Source organism: Eleutherodactylus coqui, chromosome 4 (assembly GCF_035609145.1).
Source record: "Eleutherodactylus coqui strain aEleCoq1 chromosome 4, aEleCoq1.hap1, whole genome shotgun sequence".
Taxonomy (NCBI): Eukaryota; Metazoa; Chordata; class Amphibia; order Anura; family Eleutherodactylidae; genus Eleutherodactylus; species Eleutherodactylus coqui.
In genome coordinates this window covers 181,194,626-181,211,585 of record NC_089840.1, presented here as the reverse complement: position 1 = coordinate 181,211,585, position 16,960 = coordinate 181,194,626, and the positions used below count along the sequence as shown (strand labels likewise).

General features: G+C 49.2%; 1 protein-coding gene across 1 annotated transcript in view; it reads right to left on the bottom strand.

Moving 5' to 3' along the window:
- CDHR1 (cadherin related family member 1) overlaps positions 1–16,960 on the bottom strand; it is a 115,903-nt gene that overhangs the window by 86,905 nt on the left and 12,038 nt on the right. Inside the window, exon 3 of the mRNA XM_066598732.1 lies at positions 1,207–1,352. Coding sequence (XP_066454829.1) covers positions 1,207–1,352 — 146 coding nt within the window. The remainder of the gene's footprint in view (positions 1–1,206; positions 1,353–16,960) is intronic.

Genomic DNA, 16,960 nt, shown 5'->3' with positions numbered 1-16,960 from the left:
TGCCAAATGTTTTCTATTGGCGAAAGGTCTGGACTGCAGACAGCCGGTTCAGCACCCGGACTCATCTTCTGTGAAACCATGCTGATGGATGCCGTATGTTGTTTAGCATTGTCTTGATGAAATATGTGAGGCCTTCCCTGGAACAGATGTTGTTTAGATGGAGCATATGTTGTTCTAAAATCTCTATAAATTGCTTATCATTGATAGTGCCTTTCATGATGGCACTAATGCAACCCCATACCAACAGAGATGCAAATTAGTGGATTGTGTGCTGAGAGCAAGCTAGATGGTCCTTCTCCTCTTGAGTCTTCATCTGACCACAGAACAGTTTTCCATTTTGACTCAGTCCATTTTAAATGAGCTTTGGCCCAAAGAAGACTTTGGTATTTCTGGATTGTGTTCATATATGTCTTCTTTGCATGATACTGCTCTATCATGCATTTTTAGATTACATGGTGAACTGTGTTCACAGACAGTGATTTCTGGAAGTATTCCTGAGCCCATGCAGTGATCTGCATCACAGAATCATGCCTGTCTTCAATGCAGTGCCGCCTGAGGGCCTGTAGATCTTGAGCATCCATTATTGATAGTTGGCCTTATCCCTTGTTCACGTGAATTTCTCCAGATTCTCTGAATCTTTTGATTGTATTATGCACTGTAGATGGTAGGATGTTCAAAGTAATTTCAGATTTTATGTTTAACATTTTTGTGAAATTATTCCTCAATTTTTAGATGCAGTTTTTCAAAGATTGGTGAACTTTGCCTCTCTATCATGCTCTTTTCTTGTATATAAAAAGAGTATGTTACAGGAAATTGACCCTTTAGTTGTTTTTCATTAGTATCACTTACTTTCCCTACCTTTTGTTACCCCTGCCCCAACGTTTTTAAGATGCGTTGCTGTAATCAATTTCTAAAGGAGTTAATTTTTAAATGAAATGGAAAAATGTCCCCCTCTCATTTTCTGATATGTGTTATATGTTCTAATAACATATGATTAGATGAGATTTCCCAATCATTGAATTCTTTTTTTCAGAACATTTCTTTACATTCTACACAGCACCCCAACGTTTTTGAAATTGGAGTTGTATAGTAGCTTGAAGTATAGGACAGATGGAAGGAAGATGGTTTGCTTGTAGAAATAAAAACTTTCCCATAACCTGTTACCCTTAATTGTTGGTCATTCATATTTATGACTCAGAAATTTACCTCACGGTCTAGCTCTTCAATCACTGTGACATTTCCATGGATAGGGTCAATGGAAAAATAGCGTTTTGATCCAGGTTCAAAGGTTAAATCATAGATTACTGGATAGCCTTCGGGATCAGTTCCATTAAGTGTGTAGATATATGTACCTGAATAGAAAAATAAAGTGGAAAAAGTAGTATCAGCAAATAAATAAAATCACATATAAATAGATATAATACAAGCGATTAACAAGAGTGGAAAGGTAGCACTCATGAGAGAGACCTGCTGAATAATGCTGAGCACGCCTCCCAGAAGAAAGCCGAATACAGAAAGATTGAAAACTAAATACAAGGCTTTCTAAATGCATAAGAAGGAAAACCCAATGCTAAAAAACTGAAAAGTGCATAATTTTTTTCCACAGGACCTTAGTAAGATATATGTGTATTTATTTTTTATGCAGAAAGGTTCCCAAAATCTTTAACCCCTTTGTGACCGCCCTATAGTGTTTTTACGTATTGGCTAAGGGGGCTTTAATCACCAAGGCTGTAAAAACAAGTTCATCCTGGGAACTAAAGCCACAAGGGCTGTGAGCATGACAGCTCTCTTCTGCCAGCTGCCCAAGGTAGCTGACAATCTGGAGCTTTCATTGGGGGCAATGATATGCAACGCCCGGTCACGCGGTCACTGTTATCCAATGGAGAACAGCGAGCGCATGAAAGTAAATAAAAAGTGAAAAAAAGTTAGTTTCAGCTCCCCTCACAGATTGGATCCATGAGGGGAGCTGAAGCTACTCACCTCCATCCTCCACGATGTCCCATGGCGTTTGGGTCCTTCCTGGATCTGACGCCACCTTCTATACATGCGCGCCAGGCATAAAACATCAGGTGCATGCACAGAAGGCCGGGCAGCCCGGGAGATTTAAAGTCTCTCTGCTCCGGGCTAGCATGAGTAGCTGAGAGCAGGGAGCTATTACCGGGAACTGCTGTATTTAGTTCCCAGTCACATGATCACCATTATCCTATGCGATCATTTAAGGAAAAAAAAAGTTTAAAAAGTTTTAGTTCCGATCCGTGAGGGAAGATGAAATTATGTATCTAAGGCCCACAGATTTATCCATGGACCTTACTCTGGCTTCTGCACACGCGCACATCGCCAAAATGGTGGACGCATGTGCAAAAGTCATGAATTGTCAGGGTAATTTAAAATCCCCCTGCTCCTGGCTACCAAACGTAGCCGAGAGCCTGGAGATTTCAGTATGTGTTCCTTGGTCACGTGATCGTCGTCATGTAAAAGTAAAAGTAAAAAAAAGTTAGTTTCCCCTCCCATTATGGTTCTGATCCATGAGGGAAGGTGAAATTACTTAGCTAAGGCCTCCAGCAATGTCCCCTGATGGGATCTTTAACTGTGGACCTTTTCTCAGCTTCGGCAAATGCATTCGTTGGCAAAATGATGCATGCAAGCGCAGAAGCTGGGGAGGGCCAAGAAATTTAAAATTGCCTTGCTTCTGGCTTCTAAAGTTAGCAGAGAGCTTGGAGCAGTGACCGAGGGCCGCAGTGAGTGGTCCCCAGGTCACGTGATCGTCATTATCCAATAAAAGTTAAAAAAAAACTTGTAAAGGGGCACAGCTCCGGTGCCAGGTTTCGTCCGTTCCCCAGCAGAGGGTGCAGCCCGGGCGCTGCCACGTAAGGTGTTTTCCTTAAACTGCACTGAGGAAAATTTAATGGGGCCTCACCCCATTTCTGTTTTCTTTCTCCTGTCTGTTTCTGTTCTGTCCTTCCACTCCCCCCTCCCTTCCCCCCCACTTGCGCCTCCCCCCCCTCCCACACCCTAAGATTGGTCACCTAACACTCCAAAACACGCTCACTCCATTACCAGAGATATGGCCAACGTAACAGTCTGCCCTTACAATGTTAAAGGCCTGAATGCTCCAGGAAAAAGAAGCCAAGTCCTGTACCACTTACACAGGAAAAGAATAATGGTAGCCATGCTGCAAGAGACCCACTTTAAAGCTGACAACATCCCACGCCTTTCCTCTAAATTGTACACCACGTGGGTCCACAGCCCGCACCCAACAAAAAAGGCGTGGGGGGCGGGGGGTCTCGGTGGCACTACACAAGTCCTTCCAACATGTGATGATCGATCAAATGGTCGACCCATAGGGTCGCTACATCTTCTTAAAACTAGAGGTCATGAATTTAATAATCTCATTTGCTAACATTTATTTCCCCAATCAGGACCAGATCTCCTTCGGGCTGACAACCCTGAGAAAACTGGCTGACTTCGCCGATGGCTCTGACGTGATCCTGGGTGGCGACATCAATCTAGTAATGGACCCGGGACTGGACTCGTCGGTCGGTAAGTCCCCCATCTCCCACACAGCACGTCGCACACTCAAAAAAGAACTAGATAGGCTGAGATTGGTGGACCTGTGGAGGATTTTGCACCCCGGGGTCAGGGACTATAGCTTCCATTCGGCTGCGCACAGCAGCTACAGCCGAATAGACCATCTTTTTATATCCCACAGACTATTGGACCATAGCCCCTCGTGCTCCATAGGCCCCTTCCTATGGTCAGACGATGCCCCTATCTATGGGGGTCTCTCTAGAATGGGAGGACCTCCCAAAATATTTCAGTGGAAACTCAACGACAACTTACTTAACGACACTGTCTGTGCCAGAGACATCAAAAAAACAATAGAGACGTTTGCGGAGACACATAGGGAAGACGCCACGGACCCTCCCATTAAATGGGAAGCCCTGAAGTGCGTCCTACGAGGCGTCTTCATCTCCCACGGATCCCGCTTAAAAAAAGACAGGTCAGCAAAACTAAAAAGATTCTTAGAAGAATTACAGACAAAAGAGAGACTAAACAAAGGTAGACCCACAGAGAACACGAAAATGGAAATCTCCACAATATGCCAACAAATCCTCTCGATACTCAACCAAAGGACACTAGGATTCAGAGACAAGATGCGCAGATGCGCGTTCGAGTATGGAGATAAATGTGGGAAATGGCTCTCAAAGACTCTACACCCCAAGGCCCCCCTGACCTACATAAAAATACAAAAATACAAAAGCGACAGGGAGGAGTAGCCCACTCAACCACCGAAATTCTTGAGGTCTTCCGCGAATATTACAGCAGCCTATATAACATAGAGAGAGAGACACTGCTCAGACCCCGAGGGATAGTGATGTCGAGGAATACCTAGACAGCCACGCTCCTGGGCCTATAGACCCGGAAGCGTCCGCGGAAATGGAAGAGGACTTCTCTCCCACAGAGGTCTCAGCCCTCATCAAAGAGCTAAAAGTAGGCAAGAGCCCGGGCCCGGACGGACTGTCCCCAAAATTCTATAAACTATTCAAAAATGAATTCGCCCCGTTGCTGACCAATTCCTTCAACGCAATAAACAGAGGCTGCCCCTTCCCGACTCAGGCCTTGCAGGCACACCTGGTCGTAATACCCAAACCGGGAAAAGACGCTACGGAGTGCGGTGGTTACAGATCTCACTCCTAAACGTAGACGTTAAACTCTTCGCCAAGTCAATCGCCACCCGACTTCAGCCATACATCCCGAAACTAATACATAGAGACCAGGTGGGGTTTGTCCCGGGAAGAGAGGGGAGGGATAATATAATAAAAACCATGTCACTGATCTCACATGCCCGACAGGAGGGGTCCCCATTGTGCCTCATGGCGGTCGATGCTGAAAAGGCCTTCGACAGGGTCGGATGGAGGTTCTTAGAGGGCACACTGGGGAGAGTGGGACTGGGACCCCGCATGAGGGAGTGGATAATGGCGCTGTACGGGAATCCCTCGGCGAGGGTCAGAATCAACGGCGCCCTCTCAGATAGTATCCTCATACGAAACGGAACGCGCCAGGGCTGCCCGCTGTCCCCTTTCTTATACATATTGACGATGGAGTCCCTGGCCAACGCCATAGGAAAAAATGATGCCATGAGAGGCGTTAAACTGGGTCAGAGGGAGCTTAAACTCTCTTTATTCGCGGATGACCTCCTGCTATATCTATCTTGCCCGAGAGTGGGGATTCCGGTCCTACTGCAGGAATTTGACAAATTTAGTGCGATTAGCAACTTCAAAATCAACCTGCAAAAAACTGAAATGCTAAATATCTCCCACCCAAGGGATGAAGCACACTCCCTACAGGAACTTTTCCCACTCAAATGGCAAACGAAATCCCTCAAATACTTGGGAATACAACTGCCGGAAGACCCCGTAAACGTGCACGACCTAAACTTTAAGCCCTTCTTAACAAACCTAGAAAGAGACCTGGGGAAATGGAGCCCTCTCTTCCTATCCTGGGCGGGAAGGGTAAACGCGGTCAAAATGGATGTCCTACCAAAGTTCCTTTATATATGCCAAGCATTCCCCATAAAACTGCACAGAGCCTATTTTAAGCTTATCCGCTCCCTGATCACAAAATTCATTTGGCGAGGCCGCAGTCCCAGACTTAAATACAGAACCCTGACTAGAGACAAACCCAGGGGAGGCCTGGGCCTCCCAGGCTTCTCACTGTATTATAAAGCTAACATAGCGAATTGCGTGCTAAACCTGCTCAGGAACCGGAGCTCCAAGCTCTGGGTCGAACTGGAATATGACCTAGATGCCAGGCAGACTCAGGGAATATTCTGGATCCCGCCGACCTTAACCAGGCGCCTTCCAATAGTGTCCTCACTGCTGAACCAGCTAACAAGAGCCTGGTCGGGCTTCGCAAGAGATACAGAGCTGATCTCAGTTCCAGGCCCCCTTACACCCCTACTAGCTAACCCCCAATTTGAGGCCTTCCTACACCGAAAAACCCTAGCGACCACGTCAATGAACCCCGTGCCACGACTGAGAGACGTAATGACAGGAGATAAACTGAAACCATTGACGGAATTATTTGAAGGACGCATCGTTCCCCCAGGGACGTGGCTAGAATACTTCCAGCGGAGGAGCGCGATAGACACCCTGAGTCCCGAGCCCCGGGGGGCAGGAGACCCCACCGACTTTGAGAAATTGTGCACGTCCACGGCCCCCATCAGCCACCCAATTTCAGTGCTTTACAAGATGATGCTGGAGCGGGAGATGGGGGACGGTCCCCCAGACTTTGTCCACGTGTGGGAAGAGGAACTGGGAAGGCGCTTGCAGCCGACTGATTGGGTCAAAGCCTTTGCTCTGACACACAAGGGGTCGGTATACTCCAGACTCCAAGAACTAAATTTTAAAATAATCTCTCGCTGGTACAGAACCCCAGCCAGGCTGCACAAAATGCTCCCACAACTCAACCCAGCGTGCTGGAGATGCCCAAACTCTACCGGAAGCATGTCTCACATTTGGTGGAACTGCCCGCCGATAGCCTCCTTGTGGAGAGATGTAGTTAGTCTATACAACAAATTGAGTGGCGAAGACATGCAACCCACTCTTGAGCTGGGGGTATTGTCTATATTCCCGGGCTCCATATCCAGGGTAAAGAAAGGCCTCTTGCGCTTTTTTGTACAGGCGGTCAGACAGATTATACCGAGGTTCTGGCGGTCTGATGCCGCTCCCTCCAGGACACACTGGGCCGAAGCCATTAACGAACTAGCTAGATATGAGGAGATGAGAGCAAGCGAAGTAATGAAAATGGAAGCTTACTTCGCGCTCTGGCGCCCCTGGCTGGAGTTTAGATCCACCACTGAGGCCACAGAGTGGGCAACCCGAGGCTTGCTGCCTCCCCGAACACCAAGAGGGTCCGCCCCTTCTCTCACTTGATTCCTAGCCCGGGGAGCCACCTGGCCGAAACCCGAGAGAGAGGGTCTGATACACCACGTGAAGAAGCAGGGAAGCCTGCACACCGAGACCCCCCAATGCCAACAGACCCAAACAGCAAGATAGCCAAACAAGAAAGGTAGGGTGACCCGTCCTATCCCCCCCCCCCACGCACCCCTCCTCCCCTTATTCTTCTCCTCTCTCTTTCTTTCTAACTGTTGTCCCCCCTCCCCTGAAGTTCATTTTGTAGTTGTACCAGAACATAAGCTTGAGTCTAGAAAATTATTGTTATCTTAAAACTGAGGACAAATTGAGGACAATCGGGTGAAGGAGGGGCGACCTAAGCAAAAGTTCCTATGTCAAAATGCACTGAAATTGATGTGTAATTATTGCATATGCCCTGTTATACTAGAATATTATCTGTCCTAATAAAAACTTATTGAACCAACAGTTAAAAAAAACTTGAAGTTTAATCTCCCCTCACTGATGTGATTGGTGAGAGGAGATGAAACTTATTACCAGTGGCCTCCACATTTAAACCCTGAAGCGATCCTCCTCCACGGAGGATCTGCACATGAGCCCACCAGCAAAATGCTGGACACATGCGCAGGAACCAGGGACCGCCCGGGAAATTTAAAATCTCCTTACTCTGGACTACCAAAGGTAGCGTAGAGCCTGGAGCAGTGACCTGTGGCCTTGTTGAGTGGTCCCCGGCCATGTCATAAAAAGATGACCATCTACCTTAGGCTGGTCTCACACGACAGGATAGAAATTGTGGATTCCGCATGCGTTTGATCCATGGTAATACGCAGATCAGTCAAATGCATTGGATTACACAATTCTGCTCATATTAGTGGGTCGGAATTACGTACTCCACTCGCAGAAAGCAGAATGCAGCATGTTCTATTTTACCGCAGATATCCATAACATAGAGCGCATTGTGCTCTATGGTCGCATATTTACCCCCAACTACATTGTGTACGGGCTGTGAGTACCCGCATCATCGCTAAGTGATGGCACGGGAAATAAACAAAAAAAAAAGGTGTGCTTCGCATGACCGCCGGTGTGAGTACGCAGTTATGCACAGTACATTATGCAGCTGTACGCAGGGCAATGGCCGAGCTCACAGCTGGAATCCACTGTGGGCCTCTGCAAGCGGATTCCACATACAGCCGTGTGAGCCCAGCAATTATTTAGATCACTACCTGTAATACATCATTTACAAGAAGTCCCTGGGAACGCATACCTTCCTGCAGCTCCAGGAGCAGCTTGTTGAAAGGCTTCTGCTTGAGACTGTCACACCTCAGCAAACTTACAAAGCCTCATAGAGTGCCACTTTTTACACCCCATACCTGCTAATGAGGTCAAGAAATCCACCCACAAAAATCTAGGGTTTGCAGAAAGCATGAGAGGACGCGGGATACCCGGTTTTATTGCTCCAAGTGCCCATCCCAACCAGGCCTCTGTAATTACCCCTGTTTTCACACATACCACACAGTTTACATTATTACTTTTATTTAAGATTTAGGAAATGCCAAAAAGGCATGGAGGGGGGGGGGGGGGGGATTATTTTAGGGAGTCAATTTTTTTTCTGCACAAGTGAGCAATGGGGCCTGGAATTTATTCAGTTGAGCCGTGAAATCCAATTCGTGTTCTCTCCATTACAGGCCCAGCCATGTGTCCAGTGAGCAGATTAGGGCCAAAATGAGTATGTTTCTGAACACAGGACGAACTGGGGTATCCATTTTGGGGTGCAAATCTTCATTCATATGTGTGTTGTACCAAAAATTTTTTTTAAAGTGACACCATTGCCAAAAAAATTAAAATTCTATTTTTTTTACTTCCGCTTTGCTTAGATTTATTAAAAAACTGTGGGGTTAAAACACGCAGTACACCCATAGATAAATTCGTTACAGGGTCTAGTTTTCAAAATGGGTCATTTGTGGTGTTTTCCATTGTTTTGGCTGCTCAAGAGCTCTACAAGTGTGCAATGGGGCCTAAATCCCCTTCAAGCAAGCAGTCTATTCTGAAAGCCACCAGCTGCTCCTTTTGGTTTGGGCCTCATTGTGCATGCAGACATAATATTATGGTCACAATATTAGGTCCTTCTGAACACAGGACAAACAGGGGTATGCATTTTGGGGTGCAAATCCTGATTTTATGTGCTCTATAGAAAAAAAAACTTTCTTTAAAATGACATATTTACAAAAATATGACATTTTATTTTTTCTCCTCTAAATTACATTAACTCCTGAAAAGAAACTGTTGGATCAACATACTCATGACACTCCTCATTAAATACATTAAGATGTTTATTCTTTAAAATGGGGTCATTTGTAGGGGTATCTATCATTCTGATCACTATGAGCCTGTATATCTTGACTTAGTGTAGGAAACAAAATGTTCCTCAAAATGTTAATAAGTAATGTTAAATTTGTACGTCTCCTAAATGGTTAAAAAAAACCTAACATTTTTCCAATGTGCTTTCAGAACAAAGTAAACAGCTGGAAATATATATCTCATCAAAAATGTGTACGGTATCTTTGCACATATGTGAGATATTGCAGTTGAAAATGTGAAAAAAAATATTCCCAATTTTGGCATTTTTAATAAATATACACAAATTCTATCGGTCTATTTTTACAACCTAAATGAAGTACAATATGTGGCAAAAAAAAAAAAACCTTGTCAGAATTGGATATGCAAAACATTTACGGAGTTATTCTATGTTAAAGTAACACATGTCAGATTTCCAAAATTTGTCTTGGTCACTAAGGGGTTAAGTCCTGTGAGTCGTGAAGTGGAACCTTCATATATCGAACTTTTATTCCTAGCCAATCCCACTTCTCAATTAGATTGAGATCTGGGGAATTTGGATGTCAAGCCATAACCCTGTCATGTTTCTCCAATCATTCCTACACATTTTTTACTGGACACATTGTCCTGCTAGAATAAGCCACAGCTGCTATGGGGAGGTCTACTTGGTCTGAAACAATAGTAACATAGGGCTGGCCATCCACTTGCTATATGAAGAAAATGCCAGTTTAGGCCACCTTCCTCCATTGCTCTATGGTTCAGTTGTCATACGTGTCCATTGTAGGCACTTTAGATGGTGGACAAGGGTCACTGTGGGCACTCTTGCTATACAGCAAATGTTGATGTACTGTGTGCAATTCACCTTTCTGTCATAGCCATCCCTAGCACGTGATGTCAAGTGGCTAATCTACTTCCACTCACTCCATCTTTCACTCACCTTCCACTCAGCTTGCAAATTCAGCATAAATTACACTCCAAAACAGTCCACACAACCCAGATATATGTTTCCACCAGTCACTGAAATCAGCAAGCAGTCTCAAATACACATACTGCTTTCCAGCAATCATAGGTTCCAACATTCATAGGCTCTGGATTCTTTAAAGCATACAGGGACTGAGATTATTAAAGTTGTAAGCTTCAATACAAATGTTGTGGTGCTTACAAAAAGTATAAACCAAAGACAAAATAAAAGGACTTACAAAAAGGTGGACGGTGATAGAAATAAAAGGGAATAAAATAAAGAATTAAATAGACCTTTTGCTAATTGGATTGTCGAGAGATCTTGTGAGGAGACCTGCAGAAACTTGCACAGCTCTGTAGACCTGCATTGTATCTCCACGTGCCTGAATCTGGGTATCTCTTGGTATGAGATTTTTTAAATGGTCCAGCCAGACCCCTTAACCCTCCATCTGGTCATATTGGAGCAGGATGGATAATTACATGCAAAATAACAGTTTTCAAGATGTAATTCTGTCTTCTCGCAGGAAACTCCTAGTGGGATAATATGACCATCAAATTCCAGAGTATATTCTTTCTGATCTGTACTTACCAAGTATGAGGATGAAATATTAAAGGGGTTGTCTCGCGAAATCAAGTGGGGTTATACACTTCTGTATGGCCATATTAATGCACTTTGTAATATACATCGTGCATTAAATATGAGCCATACAGAAGTTATTCACTTACCTGCTCTGTTGCTAGCGTCCTCGTCTCCATGGTTCTGTCTAAATTCGCTGGCGTCTTGCTTTTTTAGACGCGCTTGCGCAGTCCGGTCTTCTGCTCTGAGCACGAGCCGCTTCAGTGTGCTCGCCGCTACAGCTCTTCTGCACATGCGCAGACGAGCTGTAACTTCTCGGGAGCGCGCTGGAGCGGCCATTCTGCTACCATCCTCTGTTAGAGGAAGGTGCAGAAAGTTGAGCCGCCCAGCCGAGAAGCCCAGCAGCCGAGAAGCCCAGCCCAGCAGCCGAGAAGCCCAGCAGCCGCCCAGGTAAGTGATGGGTGACGGACTGACGGGGGTGACGAGTGACGGACTGCCGCTGTGGCCCCGGGGACTACCGCTGGGCTCCGGGGCCTACCGCTGTGGCCCCGGAGCCTACCGCTGTGGCCCCGGAGCCTACCGCTGGGCCCCGGGGCCTAGCGCTGGGGAGCCGAGGGCCTAGCGCTGGGGAGCCGGGGGCCTAGCGCTGGGGAGCCGGGGGCCTAGCGCTGGGGAGCCGGGGCCTAGCGCGGGGGAGCCGGGGCCTAGCGCGGGGGAGCCGGGGCCTAGCGCGGGGGAGCCGGGGCTTAGCGCCGGTTACCTGCTGCCTGGCGGTGGGTGACTGTGGTCCAAGAGCGTGTGCCGTGGTCGGCGGCCGCGGTGGGTCCGGTCGGCGGCTGCGGTGGGTCCGGTCGGCGGCTGCGGGGCGTCTGGTTGTCAGGGAGACACAGCTGGTAGCGTCTCGGGAGCGCGCACGTCGGGCTACAGCAAGCGACGGGAAAAGAGCTGGTGGCCATCTTGGGGAAACTTTTTATAAGTTGCTGAAACGCTGGAACTGTAAGTAGAAACTGGCTAGAAAAGTCATTTACAGGGGGGCTTAGTAATGTATGCTTAATAGAGATGAGCGAACACCAAAATGTTCGGGTGTTCGTTATTCGGAACGAACTTCCCGTGATGCTCGAGGGTTCGTTTCGAACAACGAACCCCATTGAAGTCAATGGGCGACCAGAACATTTTTGTATTTCGCCGATGCTCGCTAAGGTTTTCATGTGTGAAAATCTGGGCAATTCAACAAAGTGATGGGAATCACACAGAAACGGATAGGGCAGGCGAGGGGCTACATGTTGGGCTGCATCTCAAGTTCACAGGTCCCACTATTAAGCCACAATACCGGCAAGAGTGGGCCCCCCCCCCCCTCCCAACAACTTTTACTTCTGAAAAGCCCTCATTAGCATGGCATACCTTTGCTAAGCACCACACTACCTCCAACAAAGCACAATCACTGCCTGCATGACACTCCACTGACACTTCTCCTGGGTTACATGCTGCCCAACCGCCCCCCCTCCCCCCCCACAGCGCACACCAAAGTGTCCCTGGGCAGCCTTCAGCTGCCCTCATGCCACACCACGCTCATGTCTATTTAGAATTGCGTCTGCCATGACGAGGGACCGCAGGCACACACTGCAGAGGTTGGCACGGCTAGGCAGCCACCCTCTTTAAAAGTGGCGGAGCGATAGCCCACAATGCTGTACAGAAGCAATGAGAAATAGAATCCTGTGCCACCGCCATCAGGAGCTGCACACGTGGGCATAGCAATGGGGAACCTATGTGCCACACACTATTCATTCTGTCAAGGTGTCTGCATGCCCCAGTCAGACCGGGCTTTTTAATTCATAGACACAGGCAGGTACAACTCCCTATTGTGAAGTCCCTGTCGACCCACAGCATGGGTGGCTCCCTGGAACCCACCGGCGGTACACAGAAATATCCCATTGCATTGCCCAACACAGCTGAGGTAGTAATGTTGTGCTTAACCCTTTCCAATCCAATTTGTATATGGTTTTCCTAGGGGGCTTACTCTTTTTCTGCCGTTATACAACGGCGTTATATGCTGGCTAAAGCCAGTACTGCATGAGCTGACACGTAGGATAGGCTCCGACAGCAGAGAGGCTGGCAATATACAGTAAGAGAACCCCGACGGACGTCTACCAACAACGGAGCTGTACAGCCTTAAACCCTAATGTCTTCACAGGTCACACAGTGGACTGGAAAGGGTTAATGCAGGTGGGTTTCGGCCCACACTGCATGCCCCAGTCAGACTGGGGTTCTTTACAAGTGAACACATGTAGGTTAAACTCCCTGTGGACCCACTGCCTAGGTGGGTGCCAGGAAGCCACCGGCGGTACATAGAAATATCCCATTGCATTGCCCAACACAGCTGAGGTAGTAATGTCGTGCGTAATACAGGTGGGCTTCGGCCCACACTGCATGGCCCAGTCAGACGGGTTCTTTAGAAGTGTACAGATGTATTAAAAACTCAGTGTGCACCTACAGCATGGGTGGCTGCCTGGAACCCACCGGCGGTACATAAAAATATCCCATTGCATTGCCCAACACAGCTGAGGTAACGTCAGCTGTAATGCAGGTGGGCTAAAAATTAATTTGATTACACTGTAGGCGAGGGCCCACAAAAATTGCTGTATCAACAGTACTAATGTACATCCCAAAAATTGGCCATGGCCAGCCAAGAGGGCAGGTGAAACCCATTAATCGCTTTGGTTAATGTGGCTTAAGTGGTAACTAGGCCTGGAGGCAGCCCAGTGTAACGAAAAATTGGTTCAAGTTAAAGTTCCAATGCTTTTAAGCGCATTGAAACTTATAAAAATTGTTCTGAAAAATTATTTGAGTGAGCCTTGTGGCCCTAAGAAAAATTGCCCGTTCAGCGTGATTACGTGATGTTTCAGGAGGAGGAGCAGGAGGAGGAGGAGGAGGAATATTAGACACAGATTGATGAAGCAGAAATGTCCCCGTTTTGGATGGTGAGAGAGAACGTAGCTTCCATCCGTGGGTGCAGCCTACGTATTGCTTACGTATCGCTGCTGTCCGCTGGTGGAGAACAGAAGTCTGGGGAAATCCAGCCTTTGTTCATCTTGATGAGTGTTAGCCTGTCGGCACTGTCGGTTGACAAGCGGCTACGCTTATCTGTGATGATTCCCCCAGCCGCACTAAACACCCTTTCCGACAAGACGCTAGCCGCAGGACAAGCAAGCACCTCAAGGGCATACAGGGCTAGTTCAGGCCACGTGTCCAGCTTCGACACCCAGTAGTTGTAGGGGGCAGAGGCGTCACCAAGGATGGTCGTGCGATCCGCTACGTACTCCCTCACCATCCTTTTACAGTGCTCCCGCCGACTCAGCCGTGACTGGGGAGCGGTGACACAGTCTTGGTGGGGAGCCATAAAGCTGGCCAGGCCCTTAAAGACTGTTGCACTGCCTGGGATGTACATGCTGCTCGATCTACGCACATCCCCTGCTACCTTGCCCTCGGTACTGCGCCTTCTGCCACTAGCGCTGTCGGCTGGGAATTTTACCATCAGCTTGTCCGCAAGGGTCCTGTGGTATAGCAACACACTCGAACCCCTTTCCTCTTCGGGAATCAGAGTGGCCAGGTTCTCCTTATACCGTGGATCGAGCAGTGTGTACACCCAGTAATCCGTCGTGGCCAGAATGCGTGCAACGCGAGGGTCACGAGAAAGGCATCCTAACATGAAGTCAGCCATGTGTGCCAGGGTACCAGTACGCAACACATGGCTGTCCTCACTAGGAAGATCACTTTCAGGATCCTCCTCCTCCTCCTCCTCCTCCTCCTCAGGCCATACACGCTGAAAGGATGACAGGCAATCAGCCAGTGTACCGTCAGCAGCGGCCCAAGCCGTCTCTTCCCCCTCCTCCTCATCCTCCTCATGCTCCTCCTCCTCCTCCTGTACGCGCTGAGAAATAGACAGGAGGGTGCCCTGACTATCCAGCGGCATACTGTCTTCCCCCGCCCCCGTTTCCGAGCGCAAAGCAGCTGCCTTTATGGTTTGCAGGGAATTTCTCAAGATGCATAGCAGAGGAATGGTGACGCTAATGATTGTAGCATCGCCGCTCACCACCTGGGTAGACTCCTCAAAATTACCAAGGACATGGCAGATGTCTGCCAACCAGGCCCACTCTTCTGAAAGGAATTGAGGAGGCTGACTCCCACTGCGCCGCCCATGTTGGAGTTGGTATTCGACTATAGCTCTCCGTTGTTCATAGAGCCTGGCCAACATGTGGAGCGTAGAGTTCCACCGTGTGGGCACGTCGCACAGCAGTCGGTGCACTGGCAGCTTAAAGTGATGTTGCAGGGTGCGCAGGGTGGCAGCGTCCGTGTGGGACTTGCGGAAATGTGCACAGAGCCGGCGCGCCTTTACGAGCAGGTCTGACAAGCGTGGGTAGCTTTTCAGAAAGCGCTGAACCACCAAATTAAAGACGTGGGCCAGGCATGGCACGTGCGTGAGGCTGCCGAGCTGCAGAGCCGCCACCAGGTTACGGCCGTTGTCACACACGACCATGCCCGGTTGGAGGCTCAGCGGCGCAAGCCAGCGGTCGGTCTGCTGTGTCAGACCCTGCAGCAGTTCGTGGGCCGTGTGCCTCTTATCGCCTAAGCTGAGTAGTTTCAGCACGGCCTGCTGACGCTTGCCCACCGCTGTGCTGCCACACCGCGCGACACCGACTGCTGGCGACATGCTGCTGCTAACACATCTTGATTGTGAGACAGAGGAGGAGGAGGAGGAGGAGGGTGCTTTAGTGGAGGAAGCATACACCTCCGCAAATACCAGCACCGAGCTGGGGCCCGCAATTCTGGGGGTGGGTAGGACGTGAGCGGTCCCAGGCTCTGACTCTGTCCCAGCCTCCACTAAATTCACCCAATGTGCCGTCAGGGAGATGTAGTGGCCCTGCCCGCCTGTGCTTGTCCACGTGTCCGTAGTTAAGTGGACCGTGGCAGTAACCGCGTTGGTGAGGGCGCGCACAATGTTGCGGGAGACGTGGTCGTGCAGGGCTGGGACGGCACATCGGGAAAAGTAGTGGCGACTGGGAACTGAGTAGCGCGGGGCCGCCGCCTCCATGATACTTTTGAAGGACTCAGTTTCGACAACCCTATACGGCAGCATCTCAAGGCTGATGAATTTTGCTATGCGGACGGTTAACATTTGAGCGTGCGGGTGCGTGGCGGCGTACTTGCGCTTGCGCTCGAACACTTGCGCAAGCGACGGCTGAACGGTGCGCTGAACTACACTGCTGGATGGGGCCGAGGACAGCGGAGATGAGGGTGTGGGTGCAGGCCATGAGGCGGTAGTGCCTGTGTCCTGAGAGGGGGGTTGCATCTCAGTGGCAGGTTGGGGCACAGGGGGAGAGGCAGGGGTGCAAACCGGAGGCGGTGAACGGCCTTTGTCCCACCTTGCGGGGTGCTTGGCCATCATATGTCTGCGCATGGTGGTGGTGGTGAGGCTGTTGGTGTTGGCTCCCCGGCTGAGCTTTGCGCGACAAAGGTTGCACACCACTGTTCGTCGGTCGTCAGGCGTCTCTGTGAAAAACTGCCAGACCTTAGAGCACCTCGGCCTCCGCAGGGTGGCATGGCGCGAGGGGGCGCTTTGGGAAACACTTGGTGGATTATTCGGTCTGGCCCTGCCTCTACCCCTGGCCACTGCACTGCCTCTTGCAACCTGCCCTGCTGACGCCCTTGACTCCCCCTCTGAAGACCTGTCCTCCTGAGTAAGCGTTGCACACCAGGTGGGGTCAGTCACCTCATCGTCCTGCTGCTCTTCCTCCGAATCCTCTGTGCGCTGCTCCCTGGGACTTACTGCCCTTACTACTACCTCACTGCAAGACAACTGTGTCTGATCGTCATCGTCCTCCTCACCCACAGAAAGTTGTTGAGACAGTTGGCGGAAGTCCCCAGCCTCTTCCCCCGGACCCCGGGAACTTTCGAATGGTTGGGCATCAGTGACGATAAACTCCTCTGGTGGGAGAGGAACCGCTGCTGCCCAATCTAAGCAGGGGCCCGAGAACAGTTCCTGGGAGTGCTCCCGCTCCTGAGCAGGTGTTATTGTAGTGGAGTGAGGAGGCTGGGAGGAAGGAGGAGCAGCAGACAGAGGATTCGGATTGGCAGCAGTGGACGGCGCAGAACTGCGGGTAGACGATAGGTTGCTCGA